General features: G+C 41.0%; 1 protein-coding gene and 1 pseudogene across 2 annotated transcripts in view; both read right to left on the reverse strand.

The window, feature by feature from the left end:
• Nucleotides 1-17077, reverse strand: part of PLBD1 (phospholipase B domain containing 1) — a 68600-nt gene extending 51523 nt beyond the window's left edge. Inside the window, exon 1 of the mRNA XM_082850495.1 lies at nucleotides 16866-17077. Within this exon, the coding sequence (XP_082706621.1) occupies nucleotides 16866-16968 (103 nt within the window). The 5' untranslated portion in view covers nucleotides 16969-17077. The remainder of the gene's footprint in view (nucleotides 1-16865) is intronic.
• LOC309968257 (hyaluronan synthase 2-like) lies at nucleotides 1002-2794 on the reverse strand (annotated as a pseudogene). Its single transcript has 3 exons — nucleotides 2780-2794; nucleotides 1930-2622; nucleotides 1002-1749 (listed from the first exon to the last, which is right to left on the reverse strand). The product of its transcript is annotated as a hyaluronan synthase 2-like (transcript).
• Nucleotides 17078-25098: the final 8021 nt, after the last annotated feature.

The raw sequence follows: 25098 nt of genomic DNA on the forward strand, positions 1-25098 counted from the left end.
GGAAAACACTGTGAGAATCTCCAAAGACCATCTTTAATACCCAGATTTTGTCCACTGCTGGATGCCTAGTGTTTTCTTTTGAGAACTAGCATTCCCTTTTTTTTCAATCTTATGAAAAAATTGTACTTTTCTACCCCTTTGGCCTTGGTTTTCAGTGACTTCTTTTTTGTACACATAAGTATGAATTTCTCCTCCCAAAGTGTGACAGGTATATTGGCCTTTTCTAAAGAAATGAAAAAAAGTTAAAATATTGAAAGTTTAAATACTTTTTCACAGAAATAACTATTCAATTTTAAAGGGAGAGAGAGAAACATTTTATTCTTTCTATCATGAACAACATAAACCAACCAAGCTTCACATTTTGGGTAGAAATTTTTTAAGTATGAATTTTTTCAGAACCTATTTTATTTTTTTTTAAAAAAAAGGAAGAACAGGTGTATTTTGGCAGAGAAGTAAAATATAAAATATGCAAAATTTGTTTTAAAATTGGCATACAAAATTTTAAAACACAGTACAATTATATAAAAATATAGCACAGACAACAGCCTGTAAAATTTCCTTCGGCCTTTCATTTGGTAGAGTTAAACAGAAAACCCTTTCTTAAAAAAAAATTAGCATCAACACAGTCCATAAGTTAGGTTGTATATGTTGAAAGAACTTTTCCTTGAGCTTCCAAAATCCTCTTCTTCCATGGTTACCCACGTGAAGCATGACTAGTGAGGTATATAGGGCAAAACACTGCTAGGCGGATGTACAATAAGGAAAAAGTGCATAAACAAAGAATTCTTCCCATTTTCATAGAAGTATCAGATTAAATGTGAGTTCTTCTTCTTCATGTATCATTTTACTTTGGCAGAATTAAAATAAACCCATACAAATGTCTTTGTTCAAGTCCCAGCAGCAGTGATGTGTCTCCTTTGGTGGCATTATCTGATGCCACAACCATACAGTCCCTAGAGGAAGTAAGGTTTTGTGTGTGTCTGCATCTGTAACTACAAACATCAAATGTAAGATCGTACATCAAGCACCATGTCATACTGTTGTCCCTTCTTCCGCCTGCCACAGTTTTTGATGAGAACCACATACAGTGTCAAAAACATGACCCAATAGCATGCATAGAGCAATGTTCCAACAATTAAAACTGTCTGTTTGGATTCTGAGAATGGCTTTTTAGATTCCTTATAAATGGTGAAAATCACACCACCCAGGAGGACTGTATACCAAACTGATACTGGAATGAGTCCTGTGAAATTAACAATGGATTTCCTTCCAGATGTGCCCCACCCAGCTTTGCTTATTGTTGCAACTGCGAACATCTTGGTGGGAAGTAAACTTGACATGTATAACATTGAGTAGAGGGACGTGAAGACCATGATGATATTTCCTCTAAGGCAGCTGGCAGAAGATGATTTTATGAGACGCACTAACTGGACAGTTAACCAGAAAAGGAGGATGTTCCAAATTTTACCCCTGTAGAAGAGCTGGATTACTGTGGCAATGAGAAAGAAAGGGAAGAGCCCAGTGATGACTGCTTCATAGGTCATCCGCAAGTGATGTTTATGAAACCACATTGCATTGTACAGCCACTCTCGGACGCAGGACTTGCTCCAACAGGTCTGCTGGTTTAACCATCTGAGATATCCCTTAGGTGTTTCAGTAAGGCATTTGGATCGAGCTGTGTATTTTCTTGCATAGCCCAGGCTCAGCACTCAGTTTGTTAGATGCCTGTCATCTCCAAAACTACAATGGCTGCCCATAATTTTTTTAAAATATTTATTTGTTTATCATTTATTTTTGGCTCACGCCGTGTCTTTAGTTGCGGCATGCGGGATCCTTAGTTGCAGCATACATGTGGGATCTAGTTCCCCAACCAGAGACAGAACCCGGGCCCCCTGCATTGGGAGCACAGAGTCCTACCCATTGGACCACCAGGGAAGTCCCCTGCCCATAAATTTTTGATTGTACCAGTCTTCCACAAATTCATGCAGTAAGGAGTTTCTGTACATTCCCAGAGGTCCACTGATGCACTGGACAAATCCAAAATAAGACTGACAGGCCCTTTCTATGTTAAAAGCCATCCAGTAACTCACTCTGCTGAGGAAGGAGATCTAGGAATCATACTTGTTTAAAATCTGGACATCTCCCCTGACACCTCCAACCATGGGATCTTCTAAAACTTTTACTGTCTCCACTGATGAGGCAGGGTCAAGCGTGGTGTCTGAATCACCAACCTGTGCATAATCCACACTTGGTCCCAGTGCTCGGAAAGCCGTGGACATGACTTCTCTTTTTCCACCCCATTTTTGCATGACGCAAATACTCTTGTTGGACAAGACCAACTGGGTGACATGTTGTGAGCTTTCTTTATGTGACTCATCTGTCTCACCAGGACCCTTCAATGTGGAAGTTGTTCTTCCAGATCTAAGTGGCTGATTTGTCCCTGCCCATGACTGCACTGAAGATGTCCATCATGTAAAGATCATCTTCTGAATTTCCTTCTATGACCATGACAACTTTAATTCCAGGGTAGGTTGGCCTTTTCACAGATTGCAAACATTTCCGTAAGTAGTCTGGATCTTCTTGGTATACAGCAATGCAAAGAGTTTTCTCGTAGTTTCTGAACTATGAAGAGACTTTTTCTCCAGGTGTCTCTGACCTTTAAACCATTCTTCATACTTTGCCAGAGTGACCTTTCTAAAATGCAAAACTGATTTGTTTACTTCATTACCCCAAATCTTCAATGGCTTCTACTTCCTAGAATTAAAATTCTTTGACTTACCCTCTTGACATTCATGACCTGCTTTCTGCCTACCTATCTAGTTTCATCCACCACTCCATGCACTTTGTGATCTTGAAACCATTGCACACACAGCTCTCCAACCTGCCATGAGCTGGTCCAGCACCTCTGACTTTGCATATGCTGTTTCCTATGTCTGACATTTTCTCCCTTGTTAAATACCTAGCAATCTCAAAATTGCTATTTAAGACTCAGGAATCAACACCCCCTTTGTAGGGACTGACTTGCTCTACAAGCTCCATGCACCTTGAAAGCAGGTCTTCTTCCAGTTTTATCACATTGTAATGTAATTTATATGTCTGCCCCTGCTTCTAGCCTATGAACTCGAGGCCAGAGATTGTTTCCTCAGCACTTGATATGGTGTCTGACCCACAACAGGTGCTCAATAAACATCTGTGAAAGGAAGGAAGACTTAGGAAGACAGAGAAAAGAAAAAAGAAGAAATGAAGAAAAGAAATGGTATGTAGTGCATTTATTTCTCTGCCTAAGAAACCACTGTACAGCTGCTCAGGTTAAAGACAGACTTATTAAGGTCATCAAAGAGGTGGGAGGAGGCCAGAATGACTCAGATTCCAGGCTGTGACTCAGTGGATGGTTGTTGTATCATCACTGAGAGAGGGAGCAGATGGGAAACAGGTCTGGGAGGGAATATGAGTTTAGTTTCGGACACACTAAGTTTTTAGTGGTTAAGATACTATAAAGCTCAGATTAAATATTTATCTATGGTTATCTATTTTCCACATTCAAAACTGACTCAGTATTTTATCTTTTTTGATGCAAAGTTTGTCTATGAAAATTAGCACTAAAATTAGAAACTTAATACTAGAGCATCGTGGCACCTTGGCCCAAGAGGGTGATACACTGGGACTTGGTCAAGCTACGCTAATCAGCTAATGCTGATTATGACCCTTAAAGAATGATCTTGAGCAGGAAAGTCAATTTATTCTGAACTGAGTCATGACCATATTGGTGGATTTCTTTAAAAACGGTAACGTGGAAGTAATGGCATTAATAAACATAGGCAGGCGCAGAATACATGTCAACAGGCTGCTGGTGATGAATGAGTCTAATTGTTACTAAGTCAATTGGCCACAGTTGGACAATTGTTGGCATCATCCATAGATATGTCCTTTCTTCTCCTCCCAAATATAATAAGTATGTTTTCCAAACTGATTTTGGGACACAAATGCCACAGCCTCAGCCCCTCTCCAGCTTTTCTCATGCATTCTCTCCCACCCTCACCTCCAGTGAGCTTTGTAGGAAATGAAAAAGTGTGGCTGTTTCACTGTTACTGGTACTACCTACTTTTCTGACCACAAATAATAAACTTCTGTAAATCTGTGCTTTTTTGACACTCATGTGCCCCCATGCATGGAAAAAAAACCTTTTACCCAGTCCTCAAGAGAATTCAATGAGAAAAATTTACTGCTAACACACTGACCAATTTACTTTTTTTTTTTTTTTTTTTTTTTTTTGCGGTACGCGGGCCTCTCACTGCTGTGGCCTCTCCCGTTGCGGAGCACAGGCTCCGGACGCGCAGGCTCAGCGGCCATGGCTCACGGGACCAGCCGCTCCGCGGCATGTGGGATCCTCCCTGACCGGGGCACGAACCCGTGTCCCCTGCATCGGCAGGCGGACTCTCAACCACTGCACCACCAGGGAAGCCCCACACTGACCAATTTAGCAAATGCTTTGAGAATTAAGCCAAAATCTGAGTTTCTCCTGCTACCCCTAATTGACGTCCTCCGTTCCTCAATGTTTTCTCCATGTATCAACTCTTCCTGGTTGCCCAGTCCCATGCTTTTTTCTGATTTTCTTAAATCCTTGAACAATTTAAGCCTTATGCTTTTCTATTTTTAAAAAAACATCATGTTGTGAGGCGAATGGTGTGGAAAGGGTAATAGCAAAAAGGTAGAAAAATATCACATAATTCTAATCTCAGTCTAGCTCGATACAAGCTCTGTGAAGGCAGGGCCCTCTTCTGCTTATGACCCTATATCCTGGGAGTGCTGTAGCTGGCACGGTAATGTTTCTTTGATGAATCTTGTTTAATTGTGTGTGTTCTTGACCCAAAAGTGAAATTTATCTGAACATTCACAGAAGTTAATCTAAAATAACTCAAGTCGTATGTCTTCACGCTTGGGTAAGGAGCCTAGAGGACGTTCAGATGCCCAAGGGGCAAGGGCCACGTGTTGATATTTTCTCTAGAGTCATGAAAATGAAAATGAGATTTAAACTTTTTTTTTTTTGGCTGCGTTGGGCCTTCATTGTTGTGCGCGCACTTTGTCTAGTTGTGGCAAGTGGGAGCTACTCTTCGCTGCGGTGCATAGGCTTCTTATTGTGGTGGCTTCTCTTGTTGCGGAGCATGGGCTCTAGAGTGCGGGCTCTGTAGTTGTGGTGCACGGGCTTAGCTGCTCCGTGGCATGTGGGATCTTCCCGGACAAGGGATCAAACCTGTGTCCCCTGCATTGGCAGGAGGATTCTTAACCACTGCGCCATCAGGGAAGTCCCAGATTTAAACATTTTTAACATTAACATCCTTAGAATCAATGCACTTGATAAATATTTGTTGAATGAATGGGAATATTACTTTCTAAAAGCAGAGTATTTTTCTTCTGTAAATAAAGATGAAAGAGGTCCCATCATTTTCCTATTTCTCTCTAAAAACCCAAACACCCAAATTGAATTTCTTTTATTTACCTGTTTATTCTAATATTTTCTATGAGTTAATTGTTTTCAGTTGAAAAATAATTCCTAACCCTGTCTTAGAATTTGTAAAATAATCATAAGTGGCCTAAATCACTCTTTCCCATATTTGGAACCTAAGTTTGCTAGCACCTCATTTATGAAAGAGGAAGTAGTTTTCAACCCTGAGCAATACAATTTTTGCCTGATGTAGTCAGTCAGTTAGAGAAAAAAAGAAGCATGAGAAAGCAGAGGCAGAATATGTCAGAGAAAAATATAAAAACAATAAAATTGCAACTTAATCTATCCAGATTGGTTTTAGCTAATAGTTTACTGACTGTGATCCTTGAATTGCTTTTCTCTTTTATGCTCAATGAGCATGGTCTTTCAGCATCCCTCTGTGTACCTTGGCTTTGCACCTTTCCTTCTTCGAAAGGGCTTTCAGTAAATTGATACCTTGTTTTAGATTTGCTTTGTCTCTTCATCAGAGTCATTAAGAAAATAACTGATTCATGAATAATCAACCTCTAGGCAGCAAAACTGTAAGTAGGTATTTTAGCTCTCACTCCCTCCAGAAATCAGAGCCTGGGATTGTTGATGAAAGGAGAATTATTTGGGGAAGTGCTCCCAGAGAACAGGAGTAGGGGGCCAGGAGAGTGAAACAGGGAGGGAGGGAAAGCAGGAGGGTGCATTTTGAGATGGTCCAAAGAGGTGTGCAGAATAAGCCTCTGAAGATCCCATCCCAGGGATGGAAGAGGGAGCATTTATCCAACTGCTCCCATCCCACATAGGTCAAAGGGAGTGTTAAATGAGGTGCTAAATCCTTCACTCTCAGGTTTGCACATGCTCCAGTGCTAAACAGTTATGATTTCGGAGGAGCTCTGAGGTAGAAAGCAGGGGGCTCCTGCAGTCTGGCTGAGGTGAGGTGCCTCAGCTTATATACGAGAAACTAGAATAAAAGGCAGGTGAGAAGATGTGAGGTGGGATGAATAATGTGCCTGATACACAAGGCAGGTTGAAAGGGATTAGTTTTAAAAAAAAAAAAAAGAGCTTCAAGGAAACAAAATACTAATACATTAAAATGCTGGAGATTTGCTTGGCTCTGGAATGATCTCTTTCCTTCATCTCCTAAAAATGTACCTATTCTTCATTGCTGGCTTAACTCAGAGTTCTTGCCAAAAGTCTTATCAACAGAAAGTCAACTTTGCCCCATTCTGATTTGGCACCCAGCTCACTGCTCATCTAGATCACTCTTCAGTTATATGTATTTGTATGTATTTGGTCCAATAAATTTCATTACAAACTTCTTAAGAATGAGGGGTAGCATCTTAAATTTCATTGTATTGGCTCCTTTGGGCTTAACACAATGCTTTATTATATGGCCACGTAAATCCCCAACTTTCACACTGGCTGGAGGGTTACCATTGGAGACAGATTCACATCACATCTACAGTATATTAATTCTTAATTTCTAATTGCAGATTAGAATTTTGATATCTTAGGTCTGGTTTGAGTAACTCGACACTACCTTATATTGGAATTGTAGCTGTGTGTGCAAGACTGAAGGACAAATTTCAGAGCAAGCCTGTCTCTCTCAATCAAGAGACTTGCACAATTTTCCCCAAGAAGATGATAACATATCTGTTGTCTATACAGACAGAGAGTTTCAAATTTTCGACGCAAGTTTCCTCATAATTTCACTACCTCTATTAGTTTCATTTTTTAACCACATTAAGTAAATTCCTGTTTCACAGTAGTACAAAAAACCTACATAATAACATTATTAATACATTTTCTAGCCACATCTTAAAGCCAAATTATCAAAAGATTGTGAAATATAAGTTGTAGGAGCAACTGGAATCTTCTCTATTAAAAAAAAAGGTGAAACAAATGCATTTTTTTAAAAAACTCTTAAATGTTAAACAAAATTAATCCCTTGAGATTCATTCCATTATTGTTGCTACTACCTTTTTTGCTATTTCAATAGTAATGCTTTGAAATTTGGAATCCAACAAAACATAACAGGTGACAAAAGTAAAAATAATGTCTAAATAAGTGTGAAAACTAAAGTTTCTATTTTGCGTGTCAGAACCAAGACCCAAGATGAAGTTCACGTGATAAACAGTTAATATATCATGGAAAGTAAATCACCATGAAATAGTTACTTAAAATGTTCTACCTCAATTTCAATACTGAAGGAAGATCTTTTAAATTTTCTTCCAGAGAAAGTTTTTGATCTTTGCTATCAGATTCAGGACCAGGAAACAAAATTTAATAATAAAGATTCATAAGTACTTCTCCCAGAAATTCTTCTGGAACTTATCTATTTGAAAAAAAAGTTTTTTGCTAAGGTCTAATCAATAAACGTGGTGTTACGCTTGTCTCTGCCCTGTCAAAGTCTACAATAAATGTTCAGTCAAAATATGTGTAGGTTAATCTTTATGAGAGAACCTCCCTAAATTTTCTCAAAATATTCCAAACTCCATGTGTCCCAAACTAAAGTCACCCTGTTCCCAGTCCTCAAAAAAGTGCCTTTTCCTTTAGTTCTCACCTTGATAAAGGCAAGAAACATCCACCACTTTGATCTGGAAGTCATCCCTCCTGGCCATTTACCAAGTCCTCAGGCTTTTATCTATTTCCTTTTCTTCCCTATGTATCACTTTAGTTGAAGCTCTTCCCATTTCTGGAACTTATCTTGTATACATTCTTATAAGCACCCTAGTATAGAGCTTGGATTGGTTCAAGATGGTGGAGTAGAAGGGCATGCACTCACCCCTTCTTGCAAGAGCACTGGAATCACAACTAACTTCTGAACAACATCAACAGTAAGTCGTTGGAACCAACCAAAAAAGATACCCACATCCAGAGACAAAGGAGAAGCCACAGTGAGAGACTCCACTCTTGGAGGGCACACACAAAGGCCTGTGTGCATTTGCACCCAGGAGAAAGGAGCAGTGACCCCATAGGAGACTGAACCAGACCTACCTGCTAGTGTTGGAGGGTCTCCTGTGAGGGGGTTGGGGGGGGACGGCTGTGGCTCACCGCAGGGACAAGGACACTGGCACTGACAACAGCACTTCTTGGAAATACTCATTGGCATGAGCCCTCCCAGAGGCTGCCACACCAAACAGCCTGTAGGCTCCAGTGCTGGGTTGTCTCAGGCCAAACAACCAAGAGGGAAGGAACACAGCCACATCCATCAACAGACAAGTGGACTAAAGTTTTACTGAGCACATCCCTGCCCACAAGAGCAAGACCCCATAAGGTTAACAGCTGATCTTTCAGCAGAAACTCTGCAAGCCAGAAGGGAGTGGTAGGACATATTTAAAATGATGAAAGGGAAAAACCTACAATCAAGATTACTCTACCCAGCAAGGATCTCACTCAGATTCAACAGAGAAATTAAAAGCTTTACAGACAAGCAAAAGCTAAGAGAATTCAGCATCACCAAACCAGCTTTACAACAAATTCTAAAGGAACTGCTCTAGGCAGGAATACAAGACAAGGAAAAGACCTACAATAACAAACCCAAAACAATTAAGAAAATGGTAATAGGAACATATATATCGATAATTACCTTAAATGTAAATGGATTAAATGCTCCAACCAAAAGAGACAGACTGGCTGAATGGATACAAAAACAAGACCCATATATATGCTGTCTACAAGAGACCCATTTCAGACCTAGGGACATAGAGACTGAAAGTGGGGATGGAAAAAGATATTCCATGCAAATGGAAATCAAAAGAAAGCTGGAGTAGCAATTCTCATATCAGACAAAATAGACTTTAAAATAAAGACTATTACAAGAGACAAAAAAGGACACTATGTAATAATCAAGGGATCAATCCAAGAAGAAGATATAACAATTGTAAATACATATGCACCCAACATAGGAGCACCTCAATATATAAGGCAAATACTAAGAGCCATAAAGGGAGAAATCGACAGTAACACAGTAATAGTTGGGGACTTTAACACCCCACCTTCATCAATGGACAGATCGTCCAGACAGAAAACAAATAAGGAAACACAAGCTTTAAATAACACATTAGACCAGATGGACTTAATTGATATTTATAGAACATTCTAACCAAAAGCAGCAGGATATACATTCTTCTCAAGTGCACACAGAACATTCTCCAGGATTGATCACATGCTGGGCCACAAAGAGAGCCTTGGTAAATATAAGAAATTTGAGATCATATCAAGCATGCTTTCCAACCACAACACTATGAGATTAGAAATAAACTACAAGAAAAAAAGAAACTGTAAAAAACACAAACACGTGGAGGCTAAACAATATGTTACTAAACAACCAATGGATCACTGAAGAAATCAAGGAGGAAATCAAAAAACACCTAGAGACAAATGAAAATGAAAGCACAATGACCCAAAACCTAAGGGATGTGGCAAAAGCAGTTATAAGAGGGAAGTTTACAGCAATGCAATCTTACTTCAGGAAAAAAGAAAAATCTCAAACAACATAATCTTACACCTAAAGCAACTAGAGAAGAACAAACAAAACTTAAAGTTAGTAGAAGGAAAGAAATCATAAAGATCAGAGCAGAAATAAATGAAATAGAGACGAGCAAAGATCAATGAAACTAAAAGCTGGTTCTTTGAAAAGATAAGCAAAACTGATAAACCTTTAGTAAACTATTAAGAAAAAAAGGGAGAGGACTCAAATCAATAAAATTAGAAATGAAAAAGGAGAAGTTACAACTGATACCACAGAAATACAAAGGATCATAAGAAACTACTACAAGCAACTGTATGCCAATGAAATGGACAACCTGGAAGAAATGGACAAATTCTTAGATGGTACTGGCACAAAAATAGACATATAGACCAAGACTGAACCAGGAAGAAATAGAAAATATGAACAGGCCAATCACAAGCATTGAAATTGAAACTGTGATTAAAAAACTCCCAAGAAACAAGTCGAGGTCCTGATGGCTTCACAGGCGATTTCTATCAAACATTTAGAGAAGAGCTAACACCTATCCTTCTGAAACTGTTCTGAAAAATGGCAGAGAAAGGAAAATTCCCAAACTCATTCTATGAAGCCACCATCACCCTGATACAAAAATCAGACAAAGATATCACAAAAAAAGAAAATTACAGGCCAATATCACTGATGAACATAGATGCAAATATCCTCAACAAAATACTAGCAATTCGAAAGCACAATTTATTAAAAGGATCATATACCACAATCAAGTGGGATTTATTCCAGGGAATGCAAGAATGTTTCAATATCTGCAAATCAATCAGTGTGATATACCACATTAAGAAATTGAAGAAAAACCATATGATCATCTCAATAGATGCAGAAAAAGCTTTTGATAAAAATTCAATATCCATTTACAATAAAAACTCTCTGGAAAGTGGGCATAGAGGGAACCTACCTCAACATAATAAGGCCATATATGACAAACCCATAGCTAACATCATACTCAACGGTGTAAAGCTGAAAGCATTTCCTCTAAGATCGGGAACAAGACAAGGATGTCCACTCTCACCACTTTTATTCAACATAGTTTTGGAAGTCCTAGCCGCAGCAATCAGAGAAGAAAAAGAAATAAAAGGAATCCAAATTGGAAAAGACATTAAACTGTCACTGTTTGCAGATGACATGACACTAGGCATAGAAAATCCTAAAGACACTACCAGAAAACTACTAGAGTTCATCAATGAATTTGGTAAAGCTGTAGGTTACAAAATTAATACACAGAAATCTGTTGCATTTCTATACACTAACAATGAAAGATCAGAAAGACAAATTCAAGAAACAATCCCAGGTTTCCCTGGTGGCGCAGTGGTTGAGAGTCCACCTGCCAATGCAGGGGACATGGGTTCGTGCCCCAGTCCGGGAAGATCCCACATGCTGCAGAGTGGCTAGGCCCGTGAGCCATGGCCGCTAGCCTGTGCGTCCGGAGTCTGTGCTCTGCAACGGAAGAGGCCACAACAGTGAGAGGCCCGCGTACCACCAAAAAAAAAAAAAAAAAAAAAAAAGAAACAATCCCATTTACCATCACATCAAAAAGAATAAAATACCTAGGAATAAACCTACCTAAGGAGGCTAAAGACCTGTACTCTGAAAACTATAAGACACTGATAAAAGAAATTGAAGACGACACCAACAGATGGAAAGATATACCGTGTTCTTGGATTGGAAGAATCAATATTGTCCAGATGACTATACTACCCAAGACAATCTACAGATTTATTGCAATCCCTATCAAATTACCAATGGCATTTTTCACAGAACTAGAACAAAAAATCTTAAAATTTGTATGGAGACTCAGAAGACCCCGAATAGCCAAAACAATCTTGAGAAAGAAAAACGGAGCTGGAGGAATCAGGTTCCCTCACTTCAGACTACACTACAAAGCTATAGCCATCAAAACAATATGGTACTGGCACAAAAACAGACATATAGATCAATGGAGCAGGATAGAAAGCCCAGAAATAAACCTATGCATCTATGGTCAATTAATCTATGACAAAGGAGGCAAGACTATACAGTGGTGGAAAGACAGGCTCTTCAACAAATGGTGCTGGGAAAACTGGACAGCTACATGTAAAAAAATAAAATCAGATCATTCTTTAACACCATATAAAAAAATAAGCTCAAAATGGATTAAAGACCTAAATGTGAGACCAAACACTATAAAACTCCTAGAGGAAAACATAGGCAGAACACTCTCTGACATAAATTGCAGCAATATCTTTTTCGATCCATCTCCCAGAGTAATGGGAATAAAAACAAGAATAAAAAAATGAGACCTAATTAAACTCAAAAGCTTTTGCACAGCAAAGAAAGCCATAAACACAATGAAAAGACAACCCACAGAATGGGAGAAAATATTTGCAAATGATGTGACCGACAAGGGATTAGTCTCCAAAATATACAAACAGCTCATGTGGCTTAATATCATCAAAACAAACAACCCAATCAAAAAATGGGCAGAAGACCTAAATAGACATTTCTCCAAAGAAGACATACAGATGGCCAAGAGGCACATGAAAAGATGTTCAACATCGCGGAGTTTTAGAGAAATGCAAATCAAAATTATAGTGAGATATCACCTCACACCAGTCAAAATGGCTATTTTCCAAAAGTCCACAAACAATAAATGCTGGAGAGGGTGTGGAGAGAAGGGAACCCTCCTGCACTGTTGGTGGGAATGTAAATTGGTACAGCCGCTATGGAGGTTTCTTAAAAAACTAAAAATAGAGCTACCATATGACCCTGCAATCCCACTCCTGGGCATATATCCAGAGAAAAACATGGTTCGAAAGTATACACACACCCCAATGTTCATTGCAGCACTGTTTACAATAGCCAAGACATGGAAGCAACCTAAATGTCCATCAACAGAGGAATGGATAAAGAAGGTGTGGTACATATATACAATGGAATATTACTCAGCCATTAAAAAGAATAAAATAATGCCATTTGCAGCAACATGGATGGACCTAGAGATTGTCTTACTGAGTGAACTAAGTCACAGAGAGAAAGAGAAACATTGTATGATATTGCTTATATGCGGAATGTAAAAAGAAATACAAATGAACTTATTTACAGAACAGAATCAGACTTAGAGAATGAAGTTATGGTTAGCGGGGGCTAAGGGTGGAGGGAAGGGATAAGGGTGTTTGGGATTGACATATACACACAGCTATATTTAAAACCAGTAACCAGCCAGGATCTACCGTATAGCACAGGGAGCTCTGCTCAATGTTATGTGGCAGCCTGGATGGGGGAGTAGTTAGGGGGAGAGTGGATACGTGTATGTCTGAGTCACTTTGCTGTGCACCTGAAACTATCACAACATTGTTAATCAGCTATACTCCAATATAAAATAAAAAGTTCAAAAAAAAAGATACCACATTAAAAAAAACTAGTATAGAAAGAGCACAAGAAAATGTTTGAGTTCACGCAGAGCACTGTCTTCTTTTGGGTCTAAAACACTAAGACAATGGGAATGAGCTGTAGGAAGACTTAGTGAGTCTCAGAAAGACAGAAAAGTGTTGGGAAATTCTAAAGCAGCCATGGTTAATAAAAATTGCACTGTGGCAAAAATAATCAAGATGATTTCAGACAGTTATAACCAAGGAAAGTGTTTCCTGAAACAGCTGCTTAATGTGCTGGTATGGACCCCAATGTTAGGCCATGATTAAGAAAAAATTCTGTTTTTATAACAATCTTTTTGCAATCCTTTTGCCTTATCAAGAGATCCACGATGCCTTTTCAGAGAAAAGCAATTCCAATGGCTGGTCAATTTTATAGCCCCTACTATGTGCCAGGCACTGTTCCTCACAACAAACTTATAATATAGATATTATTATAATACCCATTTTACAGATGAGGAAATTGAGGCATGGAGAGGTTAGGTAACTGACCGAAGGTCATGTGGTTAGTAAGTATTGAAGCCAGGATTCAAACATAGGCAGTCTGGCTCTACAGCTTCTGTCTTGGAATTCCATCATATCTCTCTAATACTTGGCTTCCAAGAATGAAGACCTGCCATAGAAAGAGTGAACATATGGAGCAACTTCCTCAGGGAATCTGGAAACAAGAAAGTTCTCAGAGATAAAAGATCAATTGAGATTGGCCTCAGCCATAGGTCTGCTACATCAGTTAAGGAGACTGAACAACTCCCAGGACTGTATAAACTCCTCGACAGCCACATAAAGGATTAGCCTCTTTAGAGAGGCAATCTGTTAGTCTCACGTGGCACTGGTGAGTCATGGGAGAGTGGAAAAGGAGCTGGTGACCAGGTTTTTGGGCAAGCAGTGTCTGGTAAGGAGGACCCATGGGCTGACTGAAGTGTCCAGTCCTAGTGAGATGCAGATGAATCAGGTCCCCAGCCTAAGAATCCCTGATATTCTTTTATCTTGTGTAGTTTGATTGCAGTGAGGATGTGCCTGGAGCAGGCTACACAAATAACCAGTCTGATAAAAATGAACAACAATTAGTATTTTGATGAATAGACGTGTGTTTATCAGGACAAATCAGCTTCCTTGTTTCTGATCAGCTCTGGAGAACTGGAAAGAATGAATTTCTGGAGTCTAGCCCTGCAAGTCCCAGGGCCAGATCTGGAACCTGTTTTACAAGGCACATGCCACCTCACGAGTCTCTTGGCAACCAACCCACCTCTTTCCCTGGTGACAACCTGACTGCACTATACATATGACTTAGAAAAACTGGTAATTCCCTGGTGGTCCAATGGTTAGAACTCCGAGCTTTCACTGCCAAGGGCTCGAGTTCAATCCCTGGTAGGAGCTGCAAGCTATGCAGCAAAAAAAAAAAAAAAAAAAAAAGAAAAGAAAAGAAAAATTATACAAGACATCCTAAAAACACATGTGGGGCTTGAAAGTCTGGAAAGATAAACGCAATGCGATTATATGTCTGAAGTCTTTAATAGTTTGAAATATATGGCTAGGATGAATTGGTAGTTGTTTGCCGATTTCTAGAATAATGAAACTACAACGTAACTTTCAAAAATTAAGGAAGTTGGTTTTGGATAAAGAGGTGTATGTTAGCAGATACAAAATTCATTCCAGGGGGTTGAAAATACAATCCCTTTAGTGTTTATTGGGCACTCGTTAAATGCTGAGTACTGAGCTGGGCATTTCAGAGAGAACATGGAAAGCAAGGGGTAGCAAAGGCCCCATTTTCTGCCCAAAAGTTGTTGGCAGTCCAGCAGTTGAGGGTAAGACAAAGACCCCAAAAGCTGCACTAGAATACAGGTTAATATGGGTGGAACAAAGGAAACAGAGATCACATCTTTTGAGACAGTTGGGGTGGGCATCACCAGTCATTCCTCAATGCCATGATAAGACGTCTTTCTGGATGGCTGGGCACAGTGCCATCAGGACCAGTTGCAGCAGAAGTGCCCTCACTCTTTGCCTTGACTCCCTCCACCTGGCATGGCTTCAGCTTCTTATTTGGGGAGCTCAGTTTAAGAAGCTGTTTCTTGTTGGCTGATATTTTCTTGAATAAATGGTGCCCCATCTTCAGAAAAACAACGTCTCCACCTCACTCCTTAGGCTGCCCCTCACATCTACAGAAACATTTAAAACAATCCCAATAATCCAAAAGAAGAACAGAAAAGGGAGAGAAGATTCCGCCAGCACTCCAGACACAGAAGCCATTTCCATTTCCAGGGCGCTCCCTAGCCTGTCCCAGGTGTGTCCTAATGAGCAGTCTCAATGGGCTAAGGGGTGGCATGGGGACTCCACCACTTCCAGACTGTGCAGGCAAATCATGGGTCAGGAGCCTGGGATTGGTCACTTCTGAGCGCAGAAGCCCAGGCAGCTTCAAAGACTGGAAATATTTAAGAATGATAAGTGGGCAAGTTGCGAAAGCAAAGGTCTTGAAATCTGGACTGCACACACTTGCTGAAGGAAGGTGGAGGAACAAGAACCAGTAGGTGCTTTTAGGAAGGGGTTGCTCTCCCAAACCCCGCCCTAGTCTTTCACAAGGTCAGCACAGAAAAGGGATTAGGAAATAAAATGAAATGAATCCTCTCTTAATATTACTTTTCAAGTCTTTCAAGTTTTTTTTTTTTAACTTAATGTTGGTTTTACTCATTGGGAATGAAAGTGACAAAGCCCAAACTTTTTTTTTCTTTTTTAGGCAAAGGGTCAGTGTCCATACCTGTAGGAATAAAACAGTTTTAAAACCTGTTTTACTAAGAGGGGAGTAGTCAAGTAAATGGCCTTTTGCACTTCAGCTCTGCCTTCACTGGCTGTGTATCTTTATGCAAATTACTGAAATCTCTCAGTCTCAAACTTTCTCATCTGTATTATGGGGATAATAAGCCTACTTAGGATTGTAGTGAGCATTATATGAAAGAACACACATCCTTCCGCACGCTGCCTGGCACATATCAAACTGACAGTACCAGGCTGCACTTCTCATCATTTTAAACCAAAGTCATTGTCAATTAAGGAAAAAAAAAAAAGTGGCATTCTGGGATCATACCTCTCTATGGTGCGAATAAATATATTCAGATGTCCTTTGGCTGACGCTTTTAGGACCAGCCAAGGCTCAGCAAAGCCAAGAGTCGTGCAGGAGCGAGCCGATTTATCTGCCAGGAATTCTGGCCAGCGCTTCTTAAGCTCGCAGAAGCACACACCCTATGCCCTCGTCTGGGGCCATCCCCGAGCTCCAGCAGGGCTGGAGCAACCGCGGCAGAAGCGCGTTCCTTGGCGTCCACCCAGAAGCCAGACGGACACACCCGCGGGAAGTAAACTTAACCCGACTCTGGAACTCACCGAGCGGCATGGGCTCAGCGTGGAGCGCGCGGGCGTCCAGGGCCCCTCCCGGCGCCCCCCGCCCGGGCTGCCCGCGGGGCGCGCTGCTCACCTGCCAGGCCCGACGGCACCACGGCGGCCAGAAGCAGCAGCAGCAGCAGCAGGGCCGGCGGCGAGAGCAGCCCGAGGCTCCCGTCCGGGCTGCGGAGGGACATCGCTGGGCGGCCGCGATCTCCGCTCGGCTGGACCAGGCGGCTGTTGGCAGAGCGGTTCTGCTGCCGGTGGTGGGGCGCAGCGATGCAGAGGTTGGAGCGTCCTTAACTTTCCTCTCTCATGAGCCCGACCTGTTTGGGGCTTTTAGAGGCGAGGAAGGCTCACGTGGCCTTGACGACAACCTTCGCCCTGCTGGGCCCCAGTCGGGGAAGGGCGGGACCTTTCTGACCCTCTAGCGCCCTGTGGGCAGGGCTGGGACAGTTCCCCTGCTCAACTTCTGGGGCCTGCCGAGGCTACGTGCTGCTTTCCCCTCACTCTTCGGGCGGTTTGGCGGCCCTGGGCTGGAACAAATCAGTTCATGTCCACACGGCTAGCCTCTAGGGCCGGCCCCTCGTCTGCAGCAGCTGGGAGGAGACGCCCTGGCCGTGGAGAAATGCATACCCCTGCCTACACGCAGCTCCGATTCTTCGCCATTCTGGAGAGGTCTTCACTGGTCCTTCTAACTCCAGGTCAGTGCCCTTCCATCTCAGGCTGTTTAACCTAAATCCGTTGACTGTTGCTCAAGACTTTGGATCGTTTGCTTTTCTCTTCATTGGCTGGATCCACCACTGGCAAGTGATTCAGATGGGTCTGAAACCAGATATATCTCCAAACCCCCTGTGAAGTCCCCATTTCTGTGCAGGACCAGTTGAAAGAGACATTGTGAAGTAGGCAAAACTATGCCTTGGGTAACATTATGAAGTCGGCAGAGGGTGCCCTGGGTGACACTGTGAAGTAGGCAAAAGGCATTTTATTTATTCAGTAAGCATCTGTTGAGCCCACCTTTTGTGTCAGGTACCAGTGATATAAAGACCATTAACAGCATGTCTATGACAGGCAAGTAGGGATAAAACTGTATAAATAAACAGGTACTGGAAGCTGACGTTATTGCCGCAATAGAGCTCTGCTTAAGGGTCTGTGAGGGAACCCAGCTGGGGGCCTAGACACTCCCTTCTTCTCCATCTTTCTTCCAAGCTTAACTGAAGTGTTAATGGGAAGGGAGGAAAAGAGGCACATTTCCTAGAAGGGGAAACACATTTGTAATCGCTAGAAAAGATACAGAACAGTTACATCAACTCTCTGCAAAATGTTAAACACGAGTCCTAAGTCATAATTTTGTTTGGTGACAACACCTATCACAGTACTTGGATGATAATATCATGTAATGAATAGACATGAATGAAGGAATTGAGGACACTGTAAAAATTGCAATGTCCGTTTTTCTTTAAGTTAGAAAATAATAGTGAAGGAAAATGATGAACATTTTGATTGTGCCATGTCGAGAAGAGAGCTACAATAGGACATTCAGGGAAGTCAGAAAGTAAGTCAGAAAGAGGAAAACGAATATCGTATATTAACGCATACATGTGGAATCTAGAAAAACGCAAGGCAGAAATAGAGACGCAGTTGTAGAGAACAAACATATGGACACCAAGGGGGGAAAGCGGGGTGGTGGTGGTGGGATGAACTGGGAGATTGGGATTGACATATACACACTAATATGTATAAAATAGATAATAAAAAAAATTAAAAAAGGAAGTTGTGTCACCCCAAATATTTCAGTCATGCTACCCTCCACCACCCTCCTTCACCTTATAACCCTTCCAATCCAAGAAGCAAGTGGTTGGATGCGATCATGTGTAAGATGCAGAGACACTCATTCATCTATTATTTAGTCATCAAATACTTGCTGAATTCCACGTTCCAGGCACAGAACAGTAAACAGGACCAAGTCCCTGCCCTCACAGAGCTTGCGTTCTAGTGCGGGAAGCAAGTTATACATGTAAACAAATTAAGTGGATCAGGGTTTAGCAGCCTGAGTGCCAACATTTTGGACCACTGCAATTCTTTGTTGTGGGTGTGGTCCTACGCATCTTCTGGTCTTTATGCACTGGAACCTCCCTCTAAGTTGTGACTATCAGAAACGTCTTCAGTCATTGCCACACGTTCCTCTAGGGAGCAAAGTTGCCCTCAGTTGAGAATCACTGAATTCGAGGATGATAGATCTTGCCTTCTTTAAATTGTCAGTTTACATATCCAGGAGGGAGATGAGCAGCTAAACTCAGCAAAGCTGAGGGGAGGGGGGCCAAAGAAGACGTGGACTGTGCAATGTTTTTATCACTTCTGTAGCAGATAGACACGTGCGGTTTGGGCTACTCACCACTCATTACCCAGTTCCTATTACCAATTTTTCATGAATCTGGACCCTATTGGTTTTGAAGTTTCAGTGAGCAAGGGAGGAGATATGTTTCCACCAAGAGACACAATAACTGTTTCACTGAATTGGAAATTTAAATTTCTGCCTGGCCTTTACTGGGCTCCTGTGAAAGAAACGGGCAAGAATAGGATTGTAGTGTTGGTCAGAGTGAGTGAGCCTGACAATTGAATGAATACAGCACTGCTACTCAGCAGGAGCAGGCAGTAGGAGGAGCTCAGGAGAGTCCCTTGTATCACCATGTCCTCCTGAAAAGGTTAACTAGAGTGCTGTCACCTCGCCTAGGCCGCCCCTCCAGTGACTCAGGCCCCTCACTCCGATGGGCAAAGAACGCCAACCAGCTGGGATGCTGGCCCAAAGCAAAGGGAACAGGAAAAGAGAAGTCATAAATAACTAGAGCTGGGGGACCAGTTGTAGAAACAGAGACAGTGGCCTCTGTCTATGTTTCTTCCCTTGCTGTAACATATATGTGGTGGATTCAAAATCTTACAGTTCCAGAATAAAATGTACATCATGTAAATTTGTTTTTTTTCCAAAAGGTATGATTAACTTAGCATTCAAACACTTATCCATCGATGGTAGAAATTTGAGAATACCAAACTTAAGGTTACTCCGTCTCATTTGGGCTAAATTCTAAGCAAACTTCACCTCCTCCTTATTCTTTCCCCCTTTCCTGAGGCTGATCGTCATTTCAGGGGCTTATGTATTGACTGGGCATTGAATAGGAGGCATCTATTCTGCGAGCCATCTTCTTGGCTTGGTGGCCTCCAGTGAGATGAAGTTCATCTCTTCCGTCCTCCTTGTGGTACAACAGTGGCAGGAATCCACTGTTGACATCTGAGGCTCTTGGCCTCAGGTCTGGATTCCTATGTGCTCTGTGTATTAGTTAGGTAATGACAAACTCCCAAAGTTCAATGGATTAATGCAACCAAAATGTATTTCTGACTCATATTCCAGACCAGTGTGGGAGTTGCTTAGGTGCTGGCTTTCTTTCATGTAGAAATGTAAGAATCCAGTGTCCTTTCACCTGTGGTTCCACCATTCTCTAAGGCAGATGTTCTAATCTTTCCTCGCTCATATAGTGCCCCGAGCATCTCAATAATACATTCTTGGGGCTGCAGGCCCAAAGAAATATCTAACAGTTTCTTTCATTAATTAGTTAGGGCCAAACAATTTAGAAGTAGTAATTTACTCGGTGTCCCAGATGGTACTATGTTTTCCTCAAAGATTTATAATATCTCAGGTGCCCCCTTTAGTTCCCTGTGGTATGTCCTGCTGATAACATTATTTCCTGTGAATATTTAGTATATCCTAGGTACCCCTTGTGAATTCATTGTGGTTGTCAAACTGTATGCAGGAACAATCACTCGGGGTCTTGGAATGTTTTCTTCCAGCCAGAGAAGGGGAAAGAATATGGGAAAGTTCTCCTGCTTCATTCCACTGGCGATAACTAGACATACTGCCACACCTGGATGCTGAAGAGGCTGGGAAATGCAGCCTCCAGCTGGGAGGTCACCTCTCAGTACGGAAATAAAACACACATTTTTTTGGAAGTCAGCCAGCTGTTTCTGGTACTCTTGGCAACCTCTCCAGCCAGACTTGGATTCTTCTGTGTCCTCTGGCTCACTATCAGACCCCTCTGAGCCCTGTGGGGGAGTGTGTGGAGTAGGGAGTCAAAGATACTCCGACTTGGTGTGTGTCAGCCAGTCTCCCCAGATGCCACCTTCAGTCATTGCTTTTCTACAACTCAGATGTCATGTAGGAGACCTAACTCCTTGCAAGTTCATGACCTACATTCTGGAAAGTTTAAACATAACCTCCTCTGCTCTGGTAACTCTAGACCTAACTGGAGTTCCTATTACCAAATGTTCCCACATCCTACCCCACCCATCAAATAGGCAACTCAACCCCTAGGGGAAGGATGGCGCTGGTCCTTGCATCAAACTGCTGTGTATTTCTCTTAACCACTCTTCAAACATTTTAGTTGCTTGGATAAGAGTTATTATACATCCTTATAAATTATTACCTTACAAACATTTATTATCTACTAAATACCTGATTACATGTCCTTATTCCAATTTATTGCTCTTGAATATACTTTATGGCCTTTTATTTCAACTGTGGCTTTTAAGTGTCCAAGCCAAGCGTTTGAATATTTCAAAACATTTTTCTTTCTCAGGTGCACAGACCTTACATTTTAATGGCTTTGAAGATTATGGTTTGTGTCTACGCAAGACCACAAATTTTACTCTTTGGTCTTTTTGTTTTCTTCTTCCTTGAGCAGTAAGCCTCAGCCTCTTAGAATTAACCTAGTAGTGCAAAATTTACTAAGTTAAACATGAATTTCTCAGAAGAAAAATGCGTAGGGTAATATTTTAGACTACTATTCAACTTCTCTTCTGTGTATTTACTTCTGTAGTTAATTTTCCCTTTCTTTTCCTCCATTTTTGTGTGTGTAGGTTGTTTTGGTAGTTAAACGGATCATTTGGTACTTGGGGATCAGAATATTGAGTTCAAATTGCTGCAGAACCAAAGCAAAAAATGGACATTCCTCAGAAATCCTGGGCTCAAGCCTGATGCCTGCGGAGCTTGTCTTGGTGACTTATTTTTTTTTAATTAATTGATTTATTTCTTTTTGGCTGCGTTGGGTCTTCTTTGCTGCACGCAGGCTTTCTCTAGTTGCGGCGAGCGGGGTCTGCTGTTTGTTGCCGTGCGCGGGCTTCTCATTGCAGTGGCTTCTCTTTGTTTCGGAGCACAGGCTCTAGGCGCATGGGCTTTAGTAGTTGTAGCACGTGGGCTCAGTAGTTGTGGCTCGCGGGCTCTAGAGTGCAGTAGTTGTGGTGCACGGGTTTAGCTGCTCCACGGCATGTGGGATCTTCCCGGACCAGGGATCAGACCCCTGTCCCCTGCATTGGCAGGCGGATTCTTAACAACTGCACCACCAGGGAAGTCCCTTGATGACTTATAATGCAATTCTGTGCTGTCTGCCTATCCTCTCTTCGACTCATTTGCTCATGCTTTAAAAAAGCTGCAATCCATTATAATTTCCAGACTGCAGGTGTCTTGTAAATTGGGTACAGAAAAGTGGGGCTGCCATTGGTCAGTGATCGTAAGGCCACTAGCATGTCCTGGCTTTGGGACAATGGTATAGGGGCGAGATGTGAATCAAGCATTGGGCTGACTGAAGCAGAAGGAGCAGAGGTTAAGAGAGAAGTTTCTGTACAAGTTGAATACTAATTAGATGGTTTATTATTATTATTATTTTTTCTACAGATGACAGGCATCTTGGTCTCCATCTTTACTTCCAAAGAGGCCGAGAAAGGCACTCCTGAATACTTTGGGGCCAAGAACATTTTCTGCATTGTTTAAGGGATGTAATCTTTTTTTGCCTGACAGCTCTTTTTTTTTCATGATTTCTCTTTTTCTACCCCTTTTCTAAATTAAATGGCTATATCCTGGAGTAGCTGCCACCAAGTTCCTCAATTTACGTTTCTTCTCCCACTCTTAACATCTTAGCATTTTCTCCTCACTCTACAGACAGAAGTAAAAATGCCAAATAAAAACAATTAGCAAAACACAACCCCTTCTTAGTGGTGTTTAACCTTGACTACGGATGCAAAATATTCCTGTGTTAAATGTCCGCGATCTTCTTTCAGGTTATAAGGAAGGATTTAAGCCTGAATGGTGTGTAACAATGAATAAATGAAAAGTGCTTGATCAATATTTGGTGAGTCCAGTTTGCTATTGATAACTTTCAAACGAAGACAGAAAGAACACAAATCATAGGCAGTTAATTCTTGGAAAGTGGCTACAAATTAACATGTAAATATAACCCGGGGTCAAAACTCAAGATAATGCTACTTGGAAAAGATCCTAATTCAGTCTAGCTGAGTAAATTAGATGAACATCTCCTGGATACAGGGAATTTTGATATAAACTGTGCATATCAATCTTTCAGAAAACTGCAGTTTGAGAAGGGAGTTCTGAGGAGTGTTGCCAAGAGAAATTTGAATACTGTCTCTGTTGAGGAACATACACTGTCTGCTAGCTCTTTCAATGTAAAGATTTCAATTTAAGTCAGAAACAAGAACCAGAACTCCACAACATGGAGTCTGAAAAATATTGCAGACTGAGGGGAAAGGAACATCACCCTGAAAGCTCAGATTTCTAGAAACTCCCAATTTTAGGCACCCAAAGGAATTTTAGAAAAAAAATTTAGCATATTCTATAGGATATGAGAAAATAGCCTCTCTTTCCCAAGAGAAGAATGTTTATAAAGAAAAACAGGTTGAGAAGAAAATGCATGAGATGAAAGGGGAGATGGATAGAATAAGAAAAGGTTGATAGAAAACTAAAAATTTCATAGTAGAATTGATATTTCCATTGAAGGCTAATAGTAAAGAGCAGGAATTGACACTGTTGAAAACTGAGTCAGTAATTTGAAGGAAAAATTGATGAGGCCCTCCAAAAATTAGAGGGAAAAGATAAAAAGGAAAAGGAATGTCAAGGTGAGAGACACAGAAGAATTTAAAGTCCAGCCTAAAAATGATATTCTTACTGAAGATTAAATCAAATTAAATATTGAATAGAAGCACTGATCAAAACACTATCAAGAAAACTTTCCTGAACTGAATAAACAAACCTTAGTGTTTTTTCCTGATATGATGATGTGATGGGAGGTGCACAACATCACCTACGTAGTAGTCTTGGCAAAAATGTTTCACCTAAATCAAATCATGGGGATCACATTTGGCTGGGGCTAGCTTCATAGGCACATGACATGTTCAGTCAAATATACCCCATCTCAAAAAAAAAAAAAAAAAAAAAATATATATATATATATATACCCCATCTCTCAAGCCTAAACCCATCAGTCTATGGGCCCTGGTCCTGGAGGTTAAACCTTTACGTTTTAGGCTTATCAAAACCTTTGCTCAACAAAGGTAAGTCTCTCCCTAGGGGTAACTGCATACCAACTATTAAGAAAATAGTAGTCTCTGAATTGGTACATAAGGGGGAAAAAAAAAAGGAACTGTGAACGTTCCAGTGAAGGGAAAGTGGAAAATGTTACCTGCAAAACAGTAAAAATCAGATTGATGTGGCCGTTGAAGAATCATCTGCAGACTCTGTTGAGAGAAAACGTTGTGACCATGAAATTTTATACTGAGTTAATTTTAGTTCATGTGTTATGGTAGCAAATGTTTAAGGACTTAGAAAATAGAACTTCTATGAATCATTTTTGAAAGAATTACTTTGATATACTTAGAGAAGAATTTAGAGAAGAATCTTTCAGTCAGTTTAATAACTTCAGCACCCCACATTTAGGAATTGAGTGGGTTCTGTATTCTCAGGTGGATTCTTCAACCTAGGCAGCAGCTTGCCCTTCAGTGATTCCATTAGCAAGACTGTGTTTTTTTCTGCTTCCCCTTCTTGCCCAGTGACACAAGGTGTATTTCTCAAGCTGCATTCTTCACAGTACAACCCAGATTGAGTCCTTGCTGTGGTTGATAACTTGTAGGTGCTTTCCTGCTCAGCACTTGCTACCAAGTAATTTGGTTGAAACAGTATTTCAACAAGAATTACATAACAGAAGCAAAGTTGCGTAAAAACCATAATGGCCATTTTCATCGCCAAGTAAACTGAGCAATGATTTTCTACATCCTGACAACCCCTCTTGAATAGTGCATCATGTTTTTAAAAATTGGCTATGAAAAGCAAGTGACTCAGGGGCAATCTATCGGCAGTCATGAAGCTCATTCTCTTACTGTTCTAGGGAATGATCAATATTTTAAATTATGCTTAGGTAGTGTGGGTCCTTTGGCTGAGCTAAACTAGCATTCATGTTTGGATGTGTGTGGTGAATGCATGAGTCCACATG

The sequence above is a fragment of the Leucopleurus acutus genome, assembly GCF_964270905.1.
Source record: "Leucopleurus acutus genome assembly, chromosome: 11".
Lineage (NCBI taxonomy): Eukaryota > Metazoa > Chordata > Mammalia > Artiodactyla > Delphinidae > Leucopleurus > Leucopleurus acutus.